This window comes from Rhinopithecus roxellana, chromosome 3, assembly GCF_007565055.1.
Source record: "Rhinopithecus roxellana isolate Shanxi Qingling chromosome 3, ASM756505v1, whole genome shotgun sequence".
In the NCBI taxonomy this organism is placed as follows: domain Eukaryota; kingdom Metazoa; phylum Chordata; class Mammalia; order Primates; family Cercopithecidae; genus Rhinopithecus; species Rhinopithecus roxellana.
The window spans coordinates 127576977-127596803 of NC_044551.1; the positions used below are offsets into that span (position 1 = coordinate 127576977).

Genomic DNA, 19827 nt, shown 5'->3' on the forward strand with positions numbered 1-19827 from the left:
TATAAAATTGAAGCAGGAGTAAACATCCAATTTCTACTGAAGCTTGGATGGAAGAATGAGCTATCCATCAATAAACTGCTAATTCATTTGGAGCATTGTTTCCATAGAGTTTTAGTAAAAAAATCCTTTTTGCATTCCCTCAATGAGATTTTAACTAGAAAACATTTCCTTGACTTCTTGGAATATATCCTTCATTCTACCTTATCTTCCTGTCTTTTGATTTGATCTTTATTCCTGCTACTGTTTTGTAAAGAATCCTTTACAGAAATTTTATGGAAACAATGCCCTAAATGAATCAGCAGTTCACAGATGGATCACCCATTTTAAGAAGGGATGAGATAATGTTGAAGATGAAGCCCACAACAGCAGATTATCTGCATCAATTTGCAAGGAAAAAATTCATCCTGTTTTTGCCTTATTTGAAGAAGATCAATGATTAATAGCAGAAACAATAATCAACATCATAGACATCTCAGTTTGCTCAGCTTTCACAATTCTGACTCAGTAATTAAACAAAAGCAAACTTTCCACTCCGTTAGTACCAAAACCATTGCAGCTAGATCAGCTGCAGATAAGAGCAGATTTTTCAATGGAAATTTTCAACAAATGTGATAAAGATCCTGAAGCATTTCTTCAAAGAATTTTAACTGGAGATAAAACATGGCTTTGCAGGTATGATCTTGAAGATAAAACATGATAAAATAATGGCTGCCAAGAGATGGAAGTGGTCCAGTCAAAGCAAAAGCAGACTGGTCAAGAGGAAAGGTGGCTCATGCCTGTAGTCTCTGCTACTTAGGAGGTTGAACTGGGAGGATCACTTGAGCCTGGGAGGTAAAGGCTGCAGTGAGCTACTGCACCACTGCATTCCAGCCTGGATGACAGTGAGAACCTGTCTCAAAAAAAGAGCAAAAGTTATGGTAACAGTATTGTGGGATGCTCAAGACATTTTGCTTGTTGAATTTCTGGAGGGGCCAAGGAACAATAACAGCTGCTTATTATGAGAGTATTTTCAGAGAGTTAGCTAAAGCTTTAGCGGAGAAACAACCAGGGAAGCTTCGCCAGAGTCTTCCACCACTACCACGCTCCCACTTACTCTGCTCATCAAACAAGGGCAATTTTGTGAGAGTTTTGATGGGAGATCATTAGGCATCTACCTTATCATCTCAATTTGTCTCTGCTTGACTTATTTTTGTTTCCTAACATTAAAAAAATCTGTAAAGGGCACACATTTTTCTTCAGTTAATAATGTGAACCAGACTGCGTTGACATGGTTAAATTCCCAGGACCCTCAATTCTTTAGGGATGTACAACATGGCTTATATCATTGCTTACAAAAGGGTCTTGAACTTGATAGAGCTTATGGAGCTTGTGTGGAGAAATAAAGTGAATATTTTTACATTTATATTTTAATTCAATTTTCTACAATCTTTTTGAAATCTCATTTATTTCTTTCCTTTTTTTTTTTTTTTTTTTTTTTTTTGAGATGGAGTCTTGCTCTGTCACTCAGGCTGGAGTGCAGTGGATCTCACCTCACTGCAACCTCTGACTCCCAAGTTCAAGGAATTCTCGTGCCTTAGCTTCCCAACTAGCTGGGGTTACAGGTGCATGCCATCACACCTGGCTATTTTTTCTTTTTGTATTTTTTAGTAGAGATGGAGTTTGCCATTTGGCAAACTGGTCATCAAACTCTTGACCACAAGAGTTTGGTCAAACTGGTCTCAAACTCTTGACCACAAGTGATTCACCCACCTTGGCCTCTCAAAATGCTGGGATTATAGGCAGGCATGAGCCACTGCTCCTAGCTTATTTATTTCTTTTAAGAAAATATAAAAAAAATCAATTATATTTCCCAAAGCAAAAAGATTTATACATTCTAATTTGATTGAGATATTTTTAGGGAAAATAAACTAACCAATAGCAGATATTTAGCCTCATATTTTTAAAACTCTTAACTGGTATCTTATGACTATTCAAAAAATATGAAAAACTTTTAGTGGGTACAGAAATTTAGATAAGTTTATAATTGGTGAAGATATTAGTTGGAATACAAATATTTGTTATTTAACTTATAGTAAATATACTAGGAATTTTAACAAAATTTGAAAATATAGATGAAATATTCCTTGCACATAGGAGACTTTCAAGACAAGAGTGGAGAAAACAAATATGAAAAAAATAATAACAACATGGTAGAATGGATAAGTAGCACTCTTATATTATGGACGAAGCACACTGAGGGCCAGAGAAAGGAGATATAAGATCCAGTCTCATAGCTAATCAAATAAGATAGATAGAAATAAATAGGTATTGTTTGAATTCAAATTTTTCCAAGAGAGGAGAGACATTTCTGGAACACATGTATTAAAGGTGAGAAATTATAACTTATTTTTTCAAAACAGCAAGTTGCACAATTTTTTTGTAGGCCACTTTGTAACAGACATGACAGTGGGGGAAAGGAAAGCTGGAGATTTAGCTGGAGTCAGAGTATAGAAGGACTGGAAGATGAGCTTAGGGAGTCTATACTTGATTCAATTTATAATGCGAAGATTGAAAGTTTCTGAGCAGAGAAATGACTAACTCATGTAAATAAAAGATTAATTTGACAGTGGTATTTTAAATGGTAGTCAGAGAAATAAGACCAAATGCTGGAAGTCAAACTAAGGGAACAGTGAAAATAATCTATGTGAGATGCTTTAGTTTAGGACAATGGCAGTGGGAAAGGAAGCAAAGGCATGAGTATGAGATGTATTACTAAAGTTAATTGACAGCATTTGATGATTGGATGTACAGAGCACGGAAAGAAAAGCTGCAAAATGGGACTAAAGTTTTACATTCCAAATAACTTAAGAATGTACAGAGAGACTTTAAGAGATAAAATGGCTTAATGATGGAAGAAAAATGACTTCATTATATAACCTACTACATGTGTGGTTGCACGGGATATCATTTAGCTTTTAAGAAAATGAAGTTTAAGGCAGGAACTTAGAGCTACAATTTATAGAATTGAAATATGAAGTAATATAAATAAAAGATAATAAATTCAAAGATACAGAATGAAAATCCAATGGCTCAGAAATGTTGCAGTGTTAAAGAAATTAAAAAAAAAGATATACACATATGTATATGTGTGTGTGTGTGTGTGTGTGTGTGTGTATATATATATATATATATATATAGAGAGAGAGAGAGAGAGAGAGAGAGAGAGAGGGAGAGAGAGAGAGAGAGATTCAGAATCTGTGTTTTGTTAGCAGCATAAAAAGCGGTCCCAGCAGCTCAGAAGAATTGCTAATTCTTATGCTGTTAATAAAGACATACCTGAGACCAGGTAATTTATAAACAAAAGAGCTTTGTTTGACTCACAGTTCAGCATGGTGGGGGAGGCCTCAGGAAACTTACACTTATGGTAAAAGGGGAAGCAAATATGTATTTCTTCACAAGATGGCAGCAAGGAGAAGTGATGAGCAAAAGGGGACGAAGCCCCTTATAATACCATCAGATCTTGTGAGAACTCACTCACTATCACAAGAGCAGCAGCATGGGATTAACTGCCCCATGATTCAATTACCTCCTACCAGGTACCTCCCATGACATGTAGGGATTATGGGAGATACAATTCAAGATGAGATTTGGGTGGGAACAGAGCCAAACCATATCATTCAACCCCTGCCCCCTCCCAAATCTCATGTCCTCACATTTCCAAACCAATCATTCCTTCCCAGTAGTCCCCCAAAGTCTTAACTCATTTCAGTATTAACTCAAAAGTCAACAGTCCAAAGTCTCATCTGAGTCAAGGCAAGTCTCTTCTGCCTATGAGCCTGCAAACTCAAAAGAAAGTTATTTACTATTATGAGGGTATAGGCATCAGGTAAATACAGCCATTCCAAATGGGAGAAATTGGCCAAAATGAAGAGGCTACAGGCCCCATGCAAGTCCAAAATCAAGCAGGGCAGTCAAATCTTAAAGCTCCAAAATGACCTCCTTTGACTCCACGTCTCACATCCAGGGCATGCTGATGCAAGAGGTGGGTTCACGTGGCCTTGGGCAGCTCTGTCCTGTGGCTTTGCAGGGTATAGCCCATCTCCCAGCTGCTTTCACAGGTTGGCATTCATTGAGTATCTGCAGTTTTTCCAGTTGCAAGGTGCAAGATGTTGGTGGATCTACCATTCTGGGGTCTAGAGGATGATGGCTCTCTTCTCACAGCTCCACTAGGCAGTGCCCCAATGGGGACTCCCTGTTGGGGTTTTGACCTCACATTTCCCTTCTGCACTGCCCTAGGAGAGGTTTTCCATGAGGGCCCTGTCCCTGCAGCAAACTTATTCCTGGACATCCAGGCATTTCCATACATCCTCTGAAATCTAGGTGGAGGTTCCAAAACCTCAATTCTTGACTTCTGTGCCCCCTCAGGCTCAACACCATGTGGAAGTTCCCAAGGGTTGGGGCCTCTGAAGCCTCTGAAACCACAACCTGAGCTGTACCTTGGCCCCTTTTATCTATGGCTGGAGCAGCTGGGATGCAGGGCACTACATCCCTAGGCTGCACACAGCAGGCAGCCTGCAGGCCCAGCTCATGAAACTATTTTTTCCTCCTAGACCTCCAGGCCTGTGATGGAGGGACTGATGGCAAGGTCTCTGACATGCCCTGGAGATATTTTCTCCATTATCCTGGTGATTAACATCCACTGCCTTGTCACTGATATAAATTGCTGCAGAAGGCTTGAATTTCTCCCCAGAATGTGGGCTTTTTCTTTTCTACTACATGGTCATGCTGCAAATATTTCAAAGTTTTATGCTCTGTCAACTTTTGAACATACCCTGAATTATTTCTCTCAACTTCAAAGTTCCACAGATCTCTATGGCAGCGGCAAAATGCCACCAGTCTCTTTGCTAAAGCATAACAAGAGTCACCTTTGCTCCAGTTCCTAACAAGATCCTCATCTCCATCTGAGACCACCTCAGCCTGGATTTTATTGTCCATAGCACTATCAGCATTGTGGTCAAAGCCATTCAACAAGCCTCTAGGAAGTTTCAAACTTTCCCACATTTTACTCTCTTCTTTTGAGCCCTCCAAATTGTTTCAACCTCTGCCTGTTACCCAGTTCCAAAGTTGCTTCCACAATTTCAGGTATCTTTGAAGCAGTGCCCAACTACTCTGTACCAGTTTACTGAAATAGTCTGTTCTCATGCTGTTAATAAAGACATACCCGAAAATGGGTAATTTACAAAGGAAGGAAGTTTATTTGACTCACAGTTCAGGATAGCCGGGGAGGCCTCAGGAAACTTACAATCATGGCAGAAGGGGAAGCAAATATGTCCTTCTTTGCTTGGTGGCAGAAAGAAGAGGTGTCGACCAAAAGGGATAAAAGCCCCTTATAAAATCATCAGATCTTATGAGAATTCACTCACTACCAACAACACAACCTGGGGGTAATCATCTCCATGATTCAATTACCTCCCACGGGGTCCCTCCCATGATAGGTAGGGATTGTAGAAGCTACAGTTCAACATGACAGGTCATTGACAACTTTCAAATGAACAACTTTGGTAAAGAAGCTAAGATCAAATCATGATTCAGTGAGTACATAGAAATCTTTTGAGAAGATTGGCAGTAAAAGAAAGGAGAGGGCAAAGCAGTGTAAAAACTGTGAATAACCAAGAACAAGTTATTTTGTTCCAGGAGTGATCTGAATATTCTAGTGGGAAGAAGGAAGATTTCTAGGGAGGAATAGAAAGATGATGCAAAGCAAAGAGGTGGTTATTAATGTTGCAAAGTGTTTTAATGAGATAATAGTAAATGAACTGCTCACGGCAAGTCATTCTGTTATCAGGGTCCATGACATGATCCAGGAAAGTGAAGATTGGAGGAAGAATAGGAATCAAAAAGAAAAATCAGTTTGATAAGAAAGGGAGAGAAAAATGGGGATGATATGGACAATGAGGCCACAAGAAGGAATTTTAAAGAGTCAGAAATACAGAAAAGAGAACAGTTCTGAGAATCACAAATAGAAGAGCAATTTTCCAATACTTTTTTCCACAATTAAGAGCTTATATATGTGAGAAGCTAAAGACGATAAGGATAAAATATCTTAATATTAAGTTTCGGTTTTTCTTTAGAGTAACATAGACTAGAAGATTCTCCATGAAGAGAGAAAATAAACAATGATCATGTATTATGGATACTGAGGACAATAGATCTTACCTCTCTCAGAGGATCATTGAGTTCATTGAGAATATTTTCCTCATCAAAGATTTTGCCTTGGTATCTGTGTTCATAGTAATCATGTATCTTCTGACGCATATCAGCTGGTAACTTATGGAATGACATGTATTGTTCCACTTGCTTATACTGTAAGGAAAGAAAAATAAAATTAAAAAAAATTGTTAGGCTGTATGAGAAATCATATTATTTTGTTTGCTATGTTTAATAACATTTAAATACTCAGTTAAAAAAAAAAAAGAAATCTTTTAAGATGAAGGAACCTGGGTCGAATGAACCTATTTCGTGTTACATAATGTATAAGGCATTTTATTTAGGTGAACATTTCCTGTAAAGAACTAAGATACTGTGAAAGGGAGGCATGAAGGGAGTTAAGAGTGAATTTAAGGGAGTAACTACAAAAAAAAAAAAAAAAAAAAAAAAAGCCAGTGATGGAGCAAAAACAAAATGTTATACCATTTTTTAAATTGAGTTCTGAAAGAAGTATGAAATTGATGGGCTCTTGGTTTTTAAGAAAAAGTTTATAACTATGGAGAGTATAATAGGTTTTATCTTAGGCTTTTTAGCAAAAGATCAGAATCTAATTAAATTTGGAATTGACAGGTAGGGAGCTTGGCAGGTATTTGCAGATCATACATATTTCAGCAACACAGATGCCCTGTAAAATACTGAGAACTAAGAGACTGTAGCAGGCTTCCAATTTAGGATTTAGGAGAATATCATGGTGAGACTAGATCCACATTACTGTATAGCTGAAAGTTAACTTAGACACTGAAGTTCATTTAAACAAGTAGGCCTCAACTGTGATTGTTTTAAGATCTGGGGAGGGCGTTGGTTTTTTGACATATCTGCCTATTTATATTTATACACACATGCATGTGCACACACACACACACCCAGAGAGAGAGAGAGAGAGAGAGAGAGAGAGAGAGAGAGAGAGAGAGAGAGAGAGAGAGAGACAAACAGAGAGAGAGAGAGAGAGACAAACAGAGAGAGAGAGAGAGAGAGGGAGACAGAATTTGTTTTTAAGTAGCATCCCTGCATCCTTGATAGTCAAACAGGACCATATAAGCATGGATATTACCTGGGTGCCTATTAGAAGAGAATAATTTCAAGCCTCATCCAAGACCTATGGAATAAGAATTTGCATCTTAAAAACCTCTCCAGATGACTCACGTGCATAGATATACACCTTAAAGTTTGAGAAACAATCCTTAGGTGTTTCAAAAGCAGGGGGTCATAAGACCACACATTGAAAAAAATTAATTAGGTCTTAAAAATTTTGTTTCACTGTACAGATGACAGCATTGAGTACAAATTGTAATAGTTGGTAACACAACTGAATAAAGATGTCAAAATAATATTTTTCCTCATGTAACACACATTTGATATATTTTACATGGAAAAGATTTTCTGAAATATTTTCTTGATAACACAGCTCTGACTAGATCTAGGTCTCCTGACGCTTTGCCCATAATTATTGTAATTGTACTTGGTAATTGATAATAGACCTATCTAATGAGAAACAGCAACCCATTGTATTGCATTTCTTCATTTTTTCCTACATACTTTCATTTTACAAAAAAAAAAAAAATTGTTTGAACATTCTCTTTTGAACAATAGTACCCTCAAATGAAATATCACTTTGTCATGAGACTTCCTTTGATAACCAGACTGTCCATCAAACTATTTAAAGCCTGAAGGCCTATGTACATCTCTCTGAAGTAACTTGCTTGCTCAAACACTGCTTGGAGTGGTGAGAATCTGAAACCTTAGCTGACACACTGAAATCTTCATTTCTACTTTCTTTTCCATGCATCTCAGAAATACAAGGAACAGCACTGAAACTTAGTAGCATTTTATTCATTTTTGGGAATTTAGTGCCTGTATGCAAAGGCCTACTAATCTAGGGAAAACATAATCTTCTTTATCTCTATCTCTGAATTTGGAAAATTAATCCTTTTGTAGCTAAGTACAAATGTTATATATATATAGTTATTTTATTTTTTATGAAACTCAGGGTTGATCTAATCTAATTGTTTTTCCTCACACAAGTCATTTAACCCTTCCAGACCTCATTTATTAATCAACAATAAGAGAGTATTTGACTAAATGATCTTCCTTTTCCTTTCAAACTAAAAATTTAAAGTTATATGACAATTTCTTATCATTTATTCATATTAAGTTTGAATTTTGAACCTATATTACTATTTTAAGCATTCATTGACTTATAGTAATTATTGATCTAGCAAACATTAAATGATTATTGTATGCCAGTAGTTCTGAAGGTGTGGTTGCCAAACCACCAATAGCACATGGGAATTCTTTAGAAACACACATTCACAGTCTCCACTCCAGACCTACTGAATCAGAAACTCTACATTTGAGACACAGCAGTATGTGTTTTGACAGGTCTTTCATGCACAAAAGTGTCATAATCGTTGCTATATGCCAAGTACTGTGTTTATCTCGGACATAAGGAAGCATACTTGAGTGAGCATGGTGGAAACAAAGTAAGTTTAGTTTTCAGCAAGTTAAGTTTCAGATGCCCTTAGCACATCCTAATGCCTCTATGTAGGTCAGGCACTCAGAGAAGAAAATATATACACCATCGGTGACTGAGAAGTCACTAAGGGATGATGTGTCAAATGAGGAGAAAAGGATAAAAAGCGGAACTTATGTTTTAAAAGCAGCTGAGCCAGAAGGTTGATTAAGTTAAGGGTACTGTTAATACCTGCCAAGGTGTGACAGCAGAACCAGAAAAACATGATTAGAAAATCCAAAGAAGGATTAAGTTTCACAGGGGTTGTGGTCAAAAGGAATCTATCCTAAGAAAACAGGTACTGAACAATGGCCAGTGAATCTGGAAATTAGGTAGCAATCTCTGTTAGAATGCAACACATTAAAAATATGACCTTTTTCTTTTTGTCTGTTTCTCCCACACCTAACAAGACTTGCAAGAATGTATGAAAATACCACTTCCATGTGATGTGAATAAAAATAACAAATTATTCTTTGAAAAGGACACTTAGTAGTGGTAGTCAGACAGTGAAATAAACTAGATGTTACAAGTAATGCGTAAGTTGGCAAAGTCAAAAAATGATAAAATGACATACTTTCTAATAGTTGTAGTAATATACTGTATGCAAAATATGACTAATATATTTAGAAGTCACTGACAAATAGATTTTTGAAAAGCAAGGATGCCAATAAAATTCTTTGGAAACATAAGATCAAAAGCAGACTGTAATGATTTATGCATAAGATCAAAAGCAGACTGTAATGATTTGTGCCATGGTTTGGATAGCACTCTCCAAACTTCATGTTGAGATTTTATTCCCAATGCTGTAGGTGGGATCTATTGGAAGGTGTTTGGGTCATAGGGGTGGATCCCTCAAGGACAAAGATTATGCCCTCCCTCAGGCGTGAGTGAATTCTTACTCTATTAGTTCCCTAGGGAGCTTGGTGATAAAAAGATTCTGGCACCTCTTCTCTCTCTCTCTCTCTCTCTCTCTCTCTCTCTCTTCTCTCTCTCTCTCTCTCTCTCTCTCTCTCTTGCTTCCTTTCTTACCATATGGTCTCCGCATGAAATTATACCCTTATTTATAAAATTGAAACACCTTAGTTTATCCCCTATTCCTTCATCCCAATCCTTACGACATCACCAAATTATGTAAGTTTTACCTACCAAAAGTTTCAATAATTTTCCATTTCTCTGCATCAACATTCTGGTCAAAGCTACTCTCTCTCCTTCAACTCATAACCAGCTTCTTAACTACATTCACTGTGCCTGTTTATACATGTCTTCCTCCAACTCTAACTCATTTTCCATGATTCAAACAGGACATCTTTTAAACATGTAAATCTAATTGTCACCCCTAAAAGAAACTAAAAATATTTCACCCCAAAATATACCCCTTTGACATATTTTGAGTTGGCTGTTCAGAGGGCCTGCAGACAGGAATAGCCCTACAAAGGTGCCTTTTGTGGAGAGATTTGCATCTGTGTACTAAATAAAGTGAAATAAACAACAGATGCAAGCAGGCTTTTCCTGAGGCCCACCTTGTCCAGGTCCTGTAAGATTAACAGAGAGTCTGACACCTTTTAAGATCTGACAGAGAAACATTTACCATAGGCTATCACCTGTTCTTTCTGAGGGCTGCTACCTGTACATCTGCACAACATTGCCTTTACCCCATGCCTTTCTTCTTCTGCTCTACCTCTGACAATCTGTCTTGCCATGCTATAAGCCCCTATTCTTTCTGTAACCCCAAGATGGTATAAAAGCATCAATGATCTGGCATTTCTTTGAGTTTTCATATTTTGTATGACTCCTGTACATACATGTGCAGATAACATTTGTATGCCCTTTTTTGCTATTAATCTATTACCAGTTTGTGTTATAGAGTCAAATTACAGGTCTTCAGGAATAATTTTATGCACTTCACATTCCTGGAAGACAGGGATAAGAAGCTGTACTTCCCATTGTATTAGAAGAGCAAATCACATAAATTGAAAAATACCAAATTATTAATAATTACTCATCAAATCAGATGGAACTTTAAGTTCATGATTCTAACCCCATGTCTCCAATCTATAAAACACTGCCTATAAGAAGTTAACTTTTTACTTTTAGGAAGCATCAAAATATCTATATCTATATCTATCTATATATATATATGTATGTATCACCTGATTTATAACATCTCAAGATAATTTTACAGTGTAGCACATGCCCACAGTAGAGTCTTGCCTGTGGGGTATCTATATGTACATTGGCATCAATACACACCATCTATTATTTTTGTGAAACACAAGTTAATAGGTTTTTTAAAAAGGCAAAAGACTTTTTGGTGAGTGATGGAATTAATTTCCATGTTCAAATAAATCATAAATGCCATATTAATTAGCTATTTGAAAGTAGGCTACACTATAGAGCTTCTTTAAACTTTATTTCTAGGACAACCTATAGCATCAGATGAAAGCTATAGACCTTCATTTGCCAAAATAAACATGCATGAAAATGTGTTATGATTTCAAGGGTGTTTACACATATCTGAGTGTCAATATAAAAATATCTGAGTATCTTAATTGACCACATTAAGTTTTATTGGCATTGTAAGACTCCATGAGTGCTGGAACCAGTGGTGTCAGTGTTTAATCTACACTATATTCTTGACTTTTTACTTTGAGTATATATATATATATTTTAACTTTTCAGTTTTTCAGTTTTTTTATATGTCAATTTGAGATGATAATATCTAACATACTGGGTGCTGTGAGAATTAGTAGTGATACTGAATGTATGTTATGTGATAAATAATAAATGGTAATTATTAGAAAAATCATTAAAAAGCAAACAGGTTAAAAATCCAGTTGAGTAAAAATATATGCCTCATTCTCAATATAAACACAGCAATGCCAAAATGGTCTCTGAAGAGACTATTTTTCTTACAGAATAAAAAAAAGAAAACTGTAAATTTTATATTCCAGTGACTACATGTGTTTTAAATGTAATTTGACAAATAATAATAAATAATAAGAAAATATTTAAAATTGTTTGCTCATCAAAGACCAACAATCAACTTTCCTTTTAACTTTTTTATGTTTAAGTAAATTATCATTGGGTTTATGACTAATCTATCTTAATTTTAGCAATTGAAGCCATAAATTCTCTTTATTATCCTACATAAAAATACATAAATTCATATAGAAAAGCTGGGTAATATGCTAATTTGTTTATTATTTCTAGAATTTTTGCAGCAAGATTGAATTTTTTTTTTTTTTTTTTTTTTATTATACTTTAAGTTCTAGGGTACATGTGCATAACGTGCAGGTTTGTTACATATGTATACTTATGCCATGTTGGTGTGCTGCACCCATCAACTCGTCAGCACCCATCAATTCATCATTTATATCATGTATAACTCCCCAATGCAATCCCTCCCTCCTCCCCCCCCCCCTCCCCATGATAGACCCCAGTGTGTGATGTTCCCCTTCCCGAGTCCAAGTGATCTCATTGTTCAGTTCCCACCTATGAGTGAGAACATGCGGTGTTTGGTTTTCTCTTCTTGTGATAGTTTGCTAAGAATGATGGTTTCCAGCTGCATCCATGTCCCTACAAAGGACGCAAACTCATCCTTTTTTATGGCTGCATAGTATTCCATGGTGTATATGGGCCACATTTTCTTAATCCAGTCTGTCACAGATGGACATTTGGGTTGATTCCAAGTCTTTGCTATTGTGAATAGTGCCGCAATAAACATACGTGTACATGTGTCTTTGTAGTAGACTAATTTATAATCCTTTGGGTATATACCCAGTAGTGGGATGGCTGGGTCATATGGTACATCTAGTTCTAGATCCTTGAGGAATTGCCATACTCTTTTCCATAATGGTTGAACTAGTTTACAATCCCACCAACAGTGTAAAAGTGTTCCTATTTCTCCACATCCTCTCCAACACCTGTTGTTTCCTGACTTCTTAATGATTGCCATTCTAACTGGTGTGAGATGGTATCTCATTGTGGTTTTGATTTGCATTTCTCTGATGGCCAGTGATGATGAGCATTTTTTCATGTGTCTGTTGGCTGTATGAATATCTTCTTTTGAGAAATGTCTGTTCATATCCTTTCCCCACTTTTTGATGGGGTTGTTTGTTTTTTTCTCGTATATTTGTTTGAGTTCTTTGTAGATTCTGGATATTAGCCCTTTGTCAGATGAGTAGGTTGCAAAAATTTTCTCCCATTCTGTAGGTTGCCTGTTCACTCTGATGGTAGTTTCTTTTGCTGTGCAAAAGCTCTTTAGTTTAATTAGATCCCATTTGTCAATTATGGCTTTTGCTGCCGTTGCTTTTGGTGTTTTAGACATGAAGTCCTTGCCCATGCCTATGTCCTGAATGGTACTACCTAGATTTTCTTCTAGGGTTTTTATGGTATTAGGTCTAACATTTAAGTCTCTAATCCATCTTGAATTAATCTTCGTATAAGGGGTAAGGAAAGGATCCAGTTTCAGCTTTCTACTTATGGCTAGCCAATTTTCCCAGCACCATTTATTAAATAGGGAATCCTTTCCCCATTTCTTGTTTCTCTCAGGTTTGTCAAAGATCAGATGGCTGTAGATGTGCGGTATTATTTCTGAGGACTCTGATCTGTTCCATTGGTCTATAGCTCTGTTTTGGTACCAGTACCATGCTGTTTTGGTTACTGTAGCCTTGGAGTATAGTTTGAAGTCAGGTAGCGTGACGCCTCCAGCTTTGTCCTTTTGACTTAGGATTGTCTTGGCAATGCGGGCTCTTTTTTGGTTCCATATGAACTTTAAAGCAGTTTTTTCCAATTCTGTGAAGAAAGTCATTGGTAGCTTGATGGGGATGGCATTGAATCTATAAATAACCTTGGGGAGTATGGCCATTTTCACGATATTGATTCTTCCTATCCATGAGCATGGTATGTTCTTCCATTTGTTTGTGTCCTCTTTGATTTCACTGAGCAGTGGTTTGTAGTTCTCCTTGAAGAGGTCCTTTACATCCCTTGTAAGCTGGATTCCTAGGTATTTTATTCTCTTTGAAGCAATTGTGAATGGAAGTTCATTCCTGATTTGGCTCTCTGCTTGTCTGTTGCTGGTGTATAAGAATGCTTGTGATTTTTGCACATTAATTTTGTATCCTGAGACTTTGCTGAAGTTGCTTATCAGCTTAAGGAGATTTTGGGCTGAGACGATGGGGTTTTCTAAATATACAATCATGTCATCTGCAAACAGGGACAATTTGACTTCTTCTTTTCCTAACTGGATACCCTTGATTTCTTTCTCTTGCCTGATTGCCCTAGCCAGAACTTCCAACACTATGTTGAATAGGAGTGGTGAGAGAGGGCATCCCTGTCTTGTGCCAGTTTTCAAAGGGAATTTTTCCAGTTTTTGCCCATTCAGTATGATATTAGCTGTGGGTTTGTCATAAATAGCTCTTATTATTTTGAGGTACCTTCCATCAATACCGAATTTATTGAGCGTTTTTAGCATGAAGGGCTGTTGAATTTTGTCAAAAGCCTTTTCTGCATCTATTGAGACAATCATGTGGTTCTTGTCTTTGGTTCTGTTTATATGCTGGATTACGTTTATTGATTTGCGAATGTTGAACCAGCCTTGCATCCCAGGGATGAAGCCCACTTGATCATGGTGGATAAGCTTTTTGATGTGCTGCTGAATCCGGTTTGCCAGTATTTTATTGAGGATTTTTGCATCAATGTTCATCAGGGATATTGGTCTAAAATTCTCTTTTTTTGTTGTGTCTCTGCCAGGCTTTGGTATCAGGATGATGTTGGCCTCATAAAATGAGTTAGGGAGGATTCCCTCTTTTTCTATTGATTGGAATAGTTTCAGAAGGAATGGTACCAGCTCCTCCTTGTACCTCTGGTAGAATTCAGCTGTGAATCCATCTGGTCCTGGACTTTTTTTGGTGGGTAGGCTATTAATTGTTGCCTCAATTTCAGAGCCTGCTATTGGTCTATTCAGGGATTCAACTTCTTCCTGGTTTAGCCTTGGGAGAGTGTAAGTGTCCAGGAAATTATCCATTTCTTCTAGATTTTCTAGTTGATTTGCGTAGAGGCGTTTATAGTATTCTCTGATGGTAGTTTGTATTTCTGTGGGGTCAGTGGTGATATCCCCTTTATCATTTTTTATTGCATCTATTTGATTCCTCTCTCTTTTTTTCTTTATTAGCCTTGCTAGCGGTCTGTCAATTTTGTTGATCTTTTCAAAAAACCAACTCCTGGATTCATTGATTTTTTGGAGGGTTTTTTGTGTCTCTATCTCCTTCAGTTCTGCTCTGATCTTAGTTATTTCTTGCCTTCTGCTAGCTTTTGAATGTGATTGCTCTTACCTCTCTAGTTCTTTTAATTGTGATGTTAGAGTGTCAATTTTAGATCTTTCCTGCTTTCTCTTGTGGGCATTTAGTGCTATAAATTTCCCTCTACACACTGCTTTAAATGTGTCCCAGAGATTCTGGTATGTTGTATCTTTGTTCTCATTGGTTTCAAAGAACATCTTTATTTCCGCTTTCATTTCGTTATGTACCCAGTAGTCATTCAGGAGCAGGTTGTTCAGTTTCCATGTAGTTGAGCGGTTTTGATTGAGTTTCTTAGTCCTGAGTTCTAGTTTGATTGCACTGTGGTCTGAGAGACAGTTTGTTATAATTTCTGTTCTTTTACATTTGCTGAGGAGTGCTTTACTTCCAATTATGTGGTCAATTTTGGAATAAGTGCGATGTGGTGCTGAGAAGAATGTATATTCTGTTGATTTGGGGTGGAGAGTTCTATAGATGTCTATTAGGTCCGCTTGGTGCAGAGATGAGTTCAATTCCTGGATATCCTTGTTAACTTTCTGTCTCGTTGATCTGTCTAATGTTGACAGCGGAGTGTTGAAGTCCCCCATTATTATTGTATGGGAGTCTAAGTCTCTTTGTAAGTCTCTAAGGACTTGCTTTATGAATCTGGGTGCTCCTGTATTGGGTGCATATATATTTAGGAGAGTTAGCTCTTCCTGTTGAATTGATCCCTTTACCATTATGTAATGGCCTTCTTTGTCTCTTTTGATCTTTGATGGTTTAAAGTCTGTTTTATCAGAGACTAGGATTGCAACCCCTGCTTTTTTTTGTTCTCCATTTGCTTGGTAGATCTTCCTCCATCCCTTTATTTTGAGCCTATGTATGTCTCTGCATGTGAGATGGGTCTCCTGAATTCAGCAGACTGATGGGTCTTGACTCTTTATCCAGTTTGCCAGTCTGTGTCTTTTAATTGGAGCATTTAGTCCATTAACATTTAAGGTTAATATTGTTATGTGTGAACTTGATCCTGCCATTATGATATTAACTGGTTATTTTGCTCGTTAGTTGATGCAGTTTCTTCCTAGCCTCGATGGTCTTTACATTTTGCCAAGTTTTTGCGATGGCTGGTACCGGTTGTTCCTTTCCATGTTTAGGGCTTCCTTCAGGGTCTCTTGTAAGGCAGGCCTGGTGGTGACAAAATCTCTAAGCATTTGCTTATCTGTAAAGGATTTTATTTCTCCTTCACTTATGAAACTTAGTTTGGCTGGATATGAAATTCTGGGTTGAAAATTCTTTTCTTTAAGAACGTTGAATATTGGCCCCCACTCTCTTCTGGCTTGTAGAGTTTCTGCCGAGAGATCTGCTGTTAGTCTGATGGGCTTCCCTTTGTGGGTGACCCGACCTTTCTCTCTGGCTGCCCTTAAGATTTTTTCCTTCATTTCAACTTTGGTGAATCTGGCAATTATGTGTCTTGGAGTTGCTCTTCTCGAGGAGTATCTTTGTGGCGTTCTCTGTATTTCCTGAATTTGAATGTTGGCCTGCCCTACTGGGTTGGGGAAGTTCTCCTGGATGATATCCTGAAGAGTGTTTTCCAACTTGGTTCCATTTTCCCCCTCACTTTCAGGCACCCCAATCAGACGTAGATTTGGTCTTTTTACGTAATCCCATACTTCTTGCAGGCTTTGCTCATTTCTTTTTCTTCTTTTTTCTTTTGGTTTCTCTTCTCGCTTCATTTCATTCATTTGATCTTCAATCGCTGATACTCTTTCTTCCAGTTGATCGAGTCGGTTACTGAAGCTTGTGCATTTGTCACGTATTTCTCGTGTCATGGTTTTCATCTCTGTCATTTCGTTTATGATCTTCTCTGCATTAATGAGTCTAGCTGTCAATTCTTCCACTCTTTTTTCAAGATTTTTAGTTTCTTTGCGCTGGGTACGTAATTCCTCCTTTAGCTCTGATAAGTTTGATGGACTGAAGCCTTCTTCTCTCCTCTCGTCCAAGTCATTCTCTGACCAGCTTTGATCCGTTGCTGGTGATGGGCTGCGCTCCTTTGCAGGGGGAGATGCGCTCTTATTTTTTGAATTTCCAGCTTTTCTGCCCTGCTTCTTCCCCATCTTTGTGGTTTTATCTGTCTCTGGTCTTTGATGGTGGTGACGAACTGATGGGGTTTTGGTATAGGTGTCCTTCCTGTTTGATAGTTTTCCTTCTGACAGTCAGAAGGACTCTCTGTTGGTCTGTTGGAGATTGCTTGAGGTCCACTCCAGACCCTGTTTGCCTGGGTATCAGCAGCAGAGGTTGCCGAAGATAGAATATTGCTGAACAGCGAGTGTACCTGTCTGATCCTTCCTTTGGAAGTGTCCTCTCAGGGGTGTACTCCACCCTGTGAGGTGTGGGGTGTCAGACTGCCCCTAGTGGGGGATTTCTCCCAGCTAGGCTACTCAGGGGTCAGGGACACACCTGAGCAGGCAGTCTGTCCGTTCTCAGATCTCAACCTCCGCGTTGGGAGATCCGCGGCTCTCCCCAAAGCTGTCAGACAGAGTCGTTCGCGTCTGCACCGGCTCCCGCTACTTCCCCTGTTGGTCTTCAGCTGTGCGCTGTCCCCAGAGGTGGAGACTACAGAGACAGGCAGGCTTCCTTGAGCTGCTGTGAGCTCCACCCAGTTCGAGCTTCCCAGCGGCTTTGTTTACCTACTTAAGCCTCAGCAATGGCGGGCGCCCCTCCTCCAGCCTCGCTGCTGTCTTGCGGATAGATCGCGGCAGACTGCTGTGTTAGCAGTGAGGGAGGCTTCGTGGGCGTGGGACCCTCCCGGCCAGGTGTGGGATATATTCTCCTGGTGTGCCTGTATGCTTACAGTGCAGTATTGGGGTGGGAGTTACCCGATTTTCCAGGTGTTGTGTGTCTCAGTTCCCCTGGCTAGGAAAACGGATCCCCTTCCCCCTTGCGCTTCCAGGTGAGGCGATGCCTCGCCCTGCTTCAGCTCTCGCTGGTCAAGCTGCCGCAGCTGACCAGCACTGATTGTCCGGCACTCCCTAGTGAGATGACCCCAGTACCTCAGTTGAAAATGCAGAAATCACCGGTCTTCTGTGTCGCTCGCGCTGGGAGTTGGAGACTGGAGTTGTTCCTATTCGGCCATCTTGCTCCGCCCCCTGAATTATTTTCAAGAACTATGCTATAAATACAGCAACACCTTCAATGCATATCTTTGAGATTTTTTTTTTTCTTAGCAAAAATGTGTCACTGGTTATTTTATGAAAAAGTTTTAAGTTGCATAGTCTTTACATAGTAAGTCATATAATCATAAAAATAACATGAAATATTCCTGAATTTGATTTTCAATAAAACAAATGAAAAAAAAAAAAAAAAAAAAAACTAAAGGAAAATCACAAATGAAGGAAAGCAGGTGGTTTAGAGATTTGTTTGCTTTTTAGCAGAATTTTGAGTCAGATACTCCTATTTTATCTTCATTTTATATTTCCTTTTTTGGAAAGCTGGGTAACAAAACGTAGATTTTTCTATGGAATAATGAATTCTTTAGCTCTCAAAATATAGAAAAGCTTTTTTGAAATAAAATACGTATCTACTTTGCGTGGAAAACAGTCAAAATTCCAACTGAATGTAATTTTATTTTGTTTGTTTTGTTTTGTTTTTCTCTGAGATAGAGTTTCACTCTTGATGCCCAGGCTGGAGTGCAATGGAACGGTCTTGGCTCACTGCAACCTCAGCTTCCCGGGTTCTAGCGATTCTCCTTCATCAGCCATAGCTGAGATTACAGGCATGCACCACCATGCTGAGCTCATTTTGTATTTTCAGTAGAGCAGGGTTTTACCATGTTGGTCAGACTGGTCACTGCAACTTCGGCCTCCTGGGTTCTAGCTATTCTCCTGCCTCAGCCGAAGCTGGGATTACAGGAATGCACCGCTATGCCCAGCTCATTTTGTATTTTCAGTAGAGACTGAGTTTCACCATGTTGGTCAGACTGGTCTTGAATTCCTGACCTTAGGTGTTCCACCTGCCTTGGCCTCCCAAAGTGCTGGGATTACAGGTATGAGCCACCTTGCCTGGCCCCAACCCAATGTAATTTTAAAATATTTGTAGAAAATATTACAAGTAAAATTTGTTATTCTTCCATTCAGAATAACCTCTTCCAACATAAATAAACATTTGCTTTCTTGCTTATGGAACTTAGCTATCCATTCAGATATTTCACAAGAAACTATACTTTCATCTGTGTAAAAATTCAGGATTCAAAAGAACTTGGAAGTTATTTACACTACATAGTTTTTCATTTATCAATTATTATTATTATGTTTTTATTTGAAAATGGCCAGGTTGAGCATTGTTTTTGAAAAGTCAATTTAACGCTGTTTAAGACTTAACTAAGCATGTAATTGAAAAAAACAGTGATGATGAGACTTTAGTGTATTTAGCAATTAGAAGAAAATCTTTGATTACAAAGCAAGTAAATTGTCCATCTAAAACATCTTTAGTATGTTAATTTATTTGTAATTATGGAGTAAGAGTCAAGCATTAGATGATTGGTAGAAGTAGAAACAATCATTATAACCATTGTAACCCAGCTAAATGTATGCTTGAATATTTTTAAAATCCTTTAGTTTTCCTGCTCTAAATGACTTTAAACTTTATTACTATAGTTTTGCTTGGTGTATTTGTTTGTGTGTGTGTGTGTGTGTGTGTGTGTATCTGTGTGTAGGGAAATGATCTGGCCCTGAACTGAACAAGAGTATAGACTGATACAACATGCCTACCGTGGTTAACTCAATCACTCTTCCATTTTTT

At 38.1% G+C, this 19827-nt stretch overlaps 1 protein-coding gene across 1 annotated transcript in view; it reads right to left on the reverse strand.

The window, feature by feature from the left end:
* The window catches only part of HCN1 (hyperpolarization activated cyclic nucleotide gated potassium channel 1), a 454348-nt gene that overhangs the window by 91674 nt on the left and 342847 nt on the right, over positions 1-19827 (reverse strand). The window contains exon 5 of the mRNA XM_010378669.1: positions 6196-6342. Coding sequence (XP_010376971.1) covers positions 6196-6342 — 147 coding nt within the window. The remainder of the gene's footprint in view (positions 1-6195; positions 6343-19827) is intronic.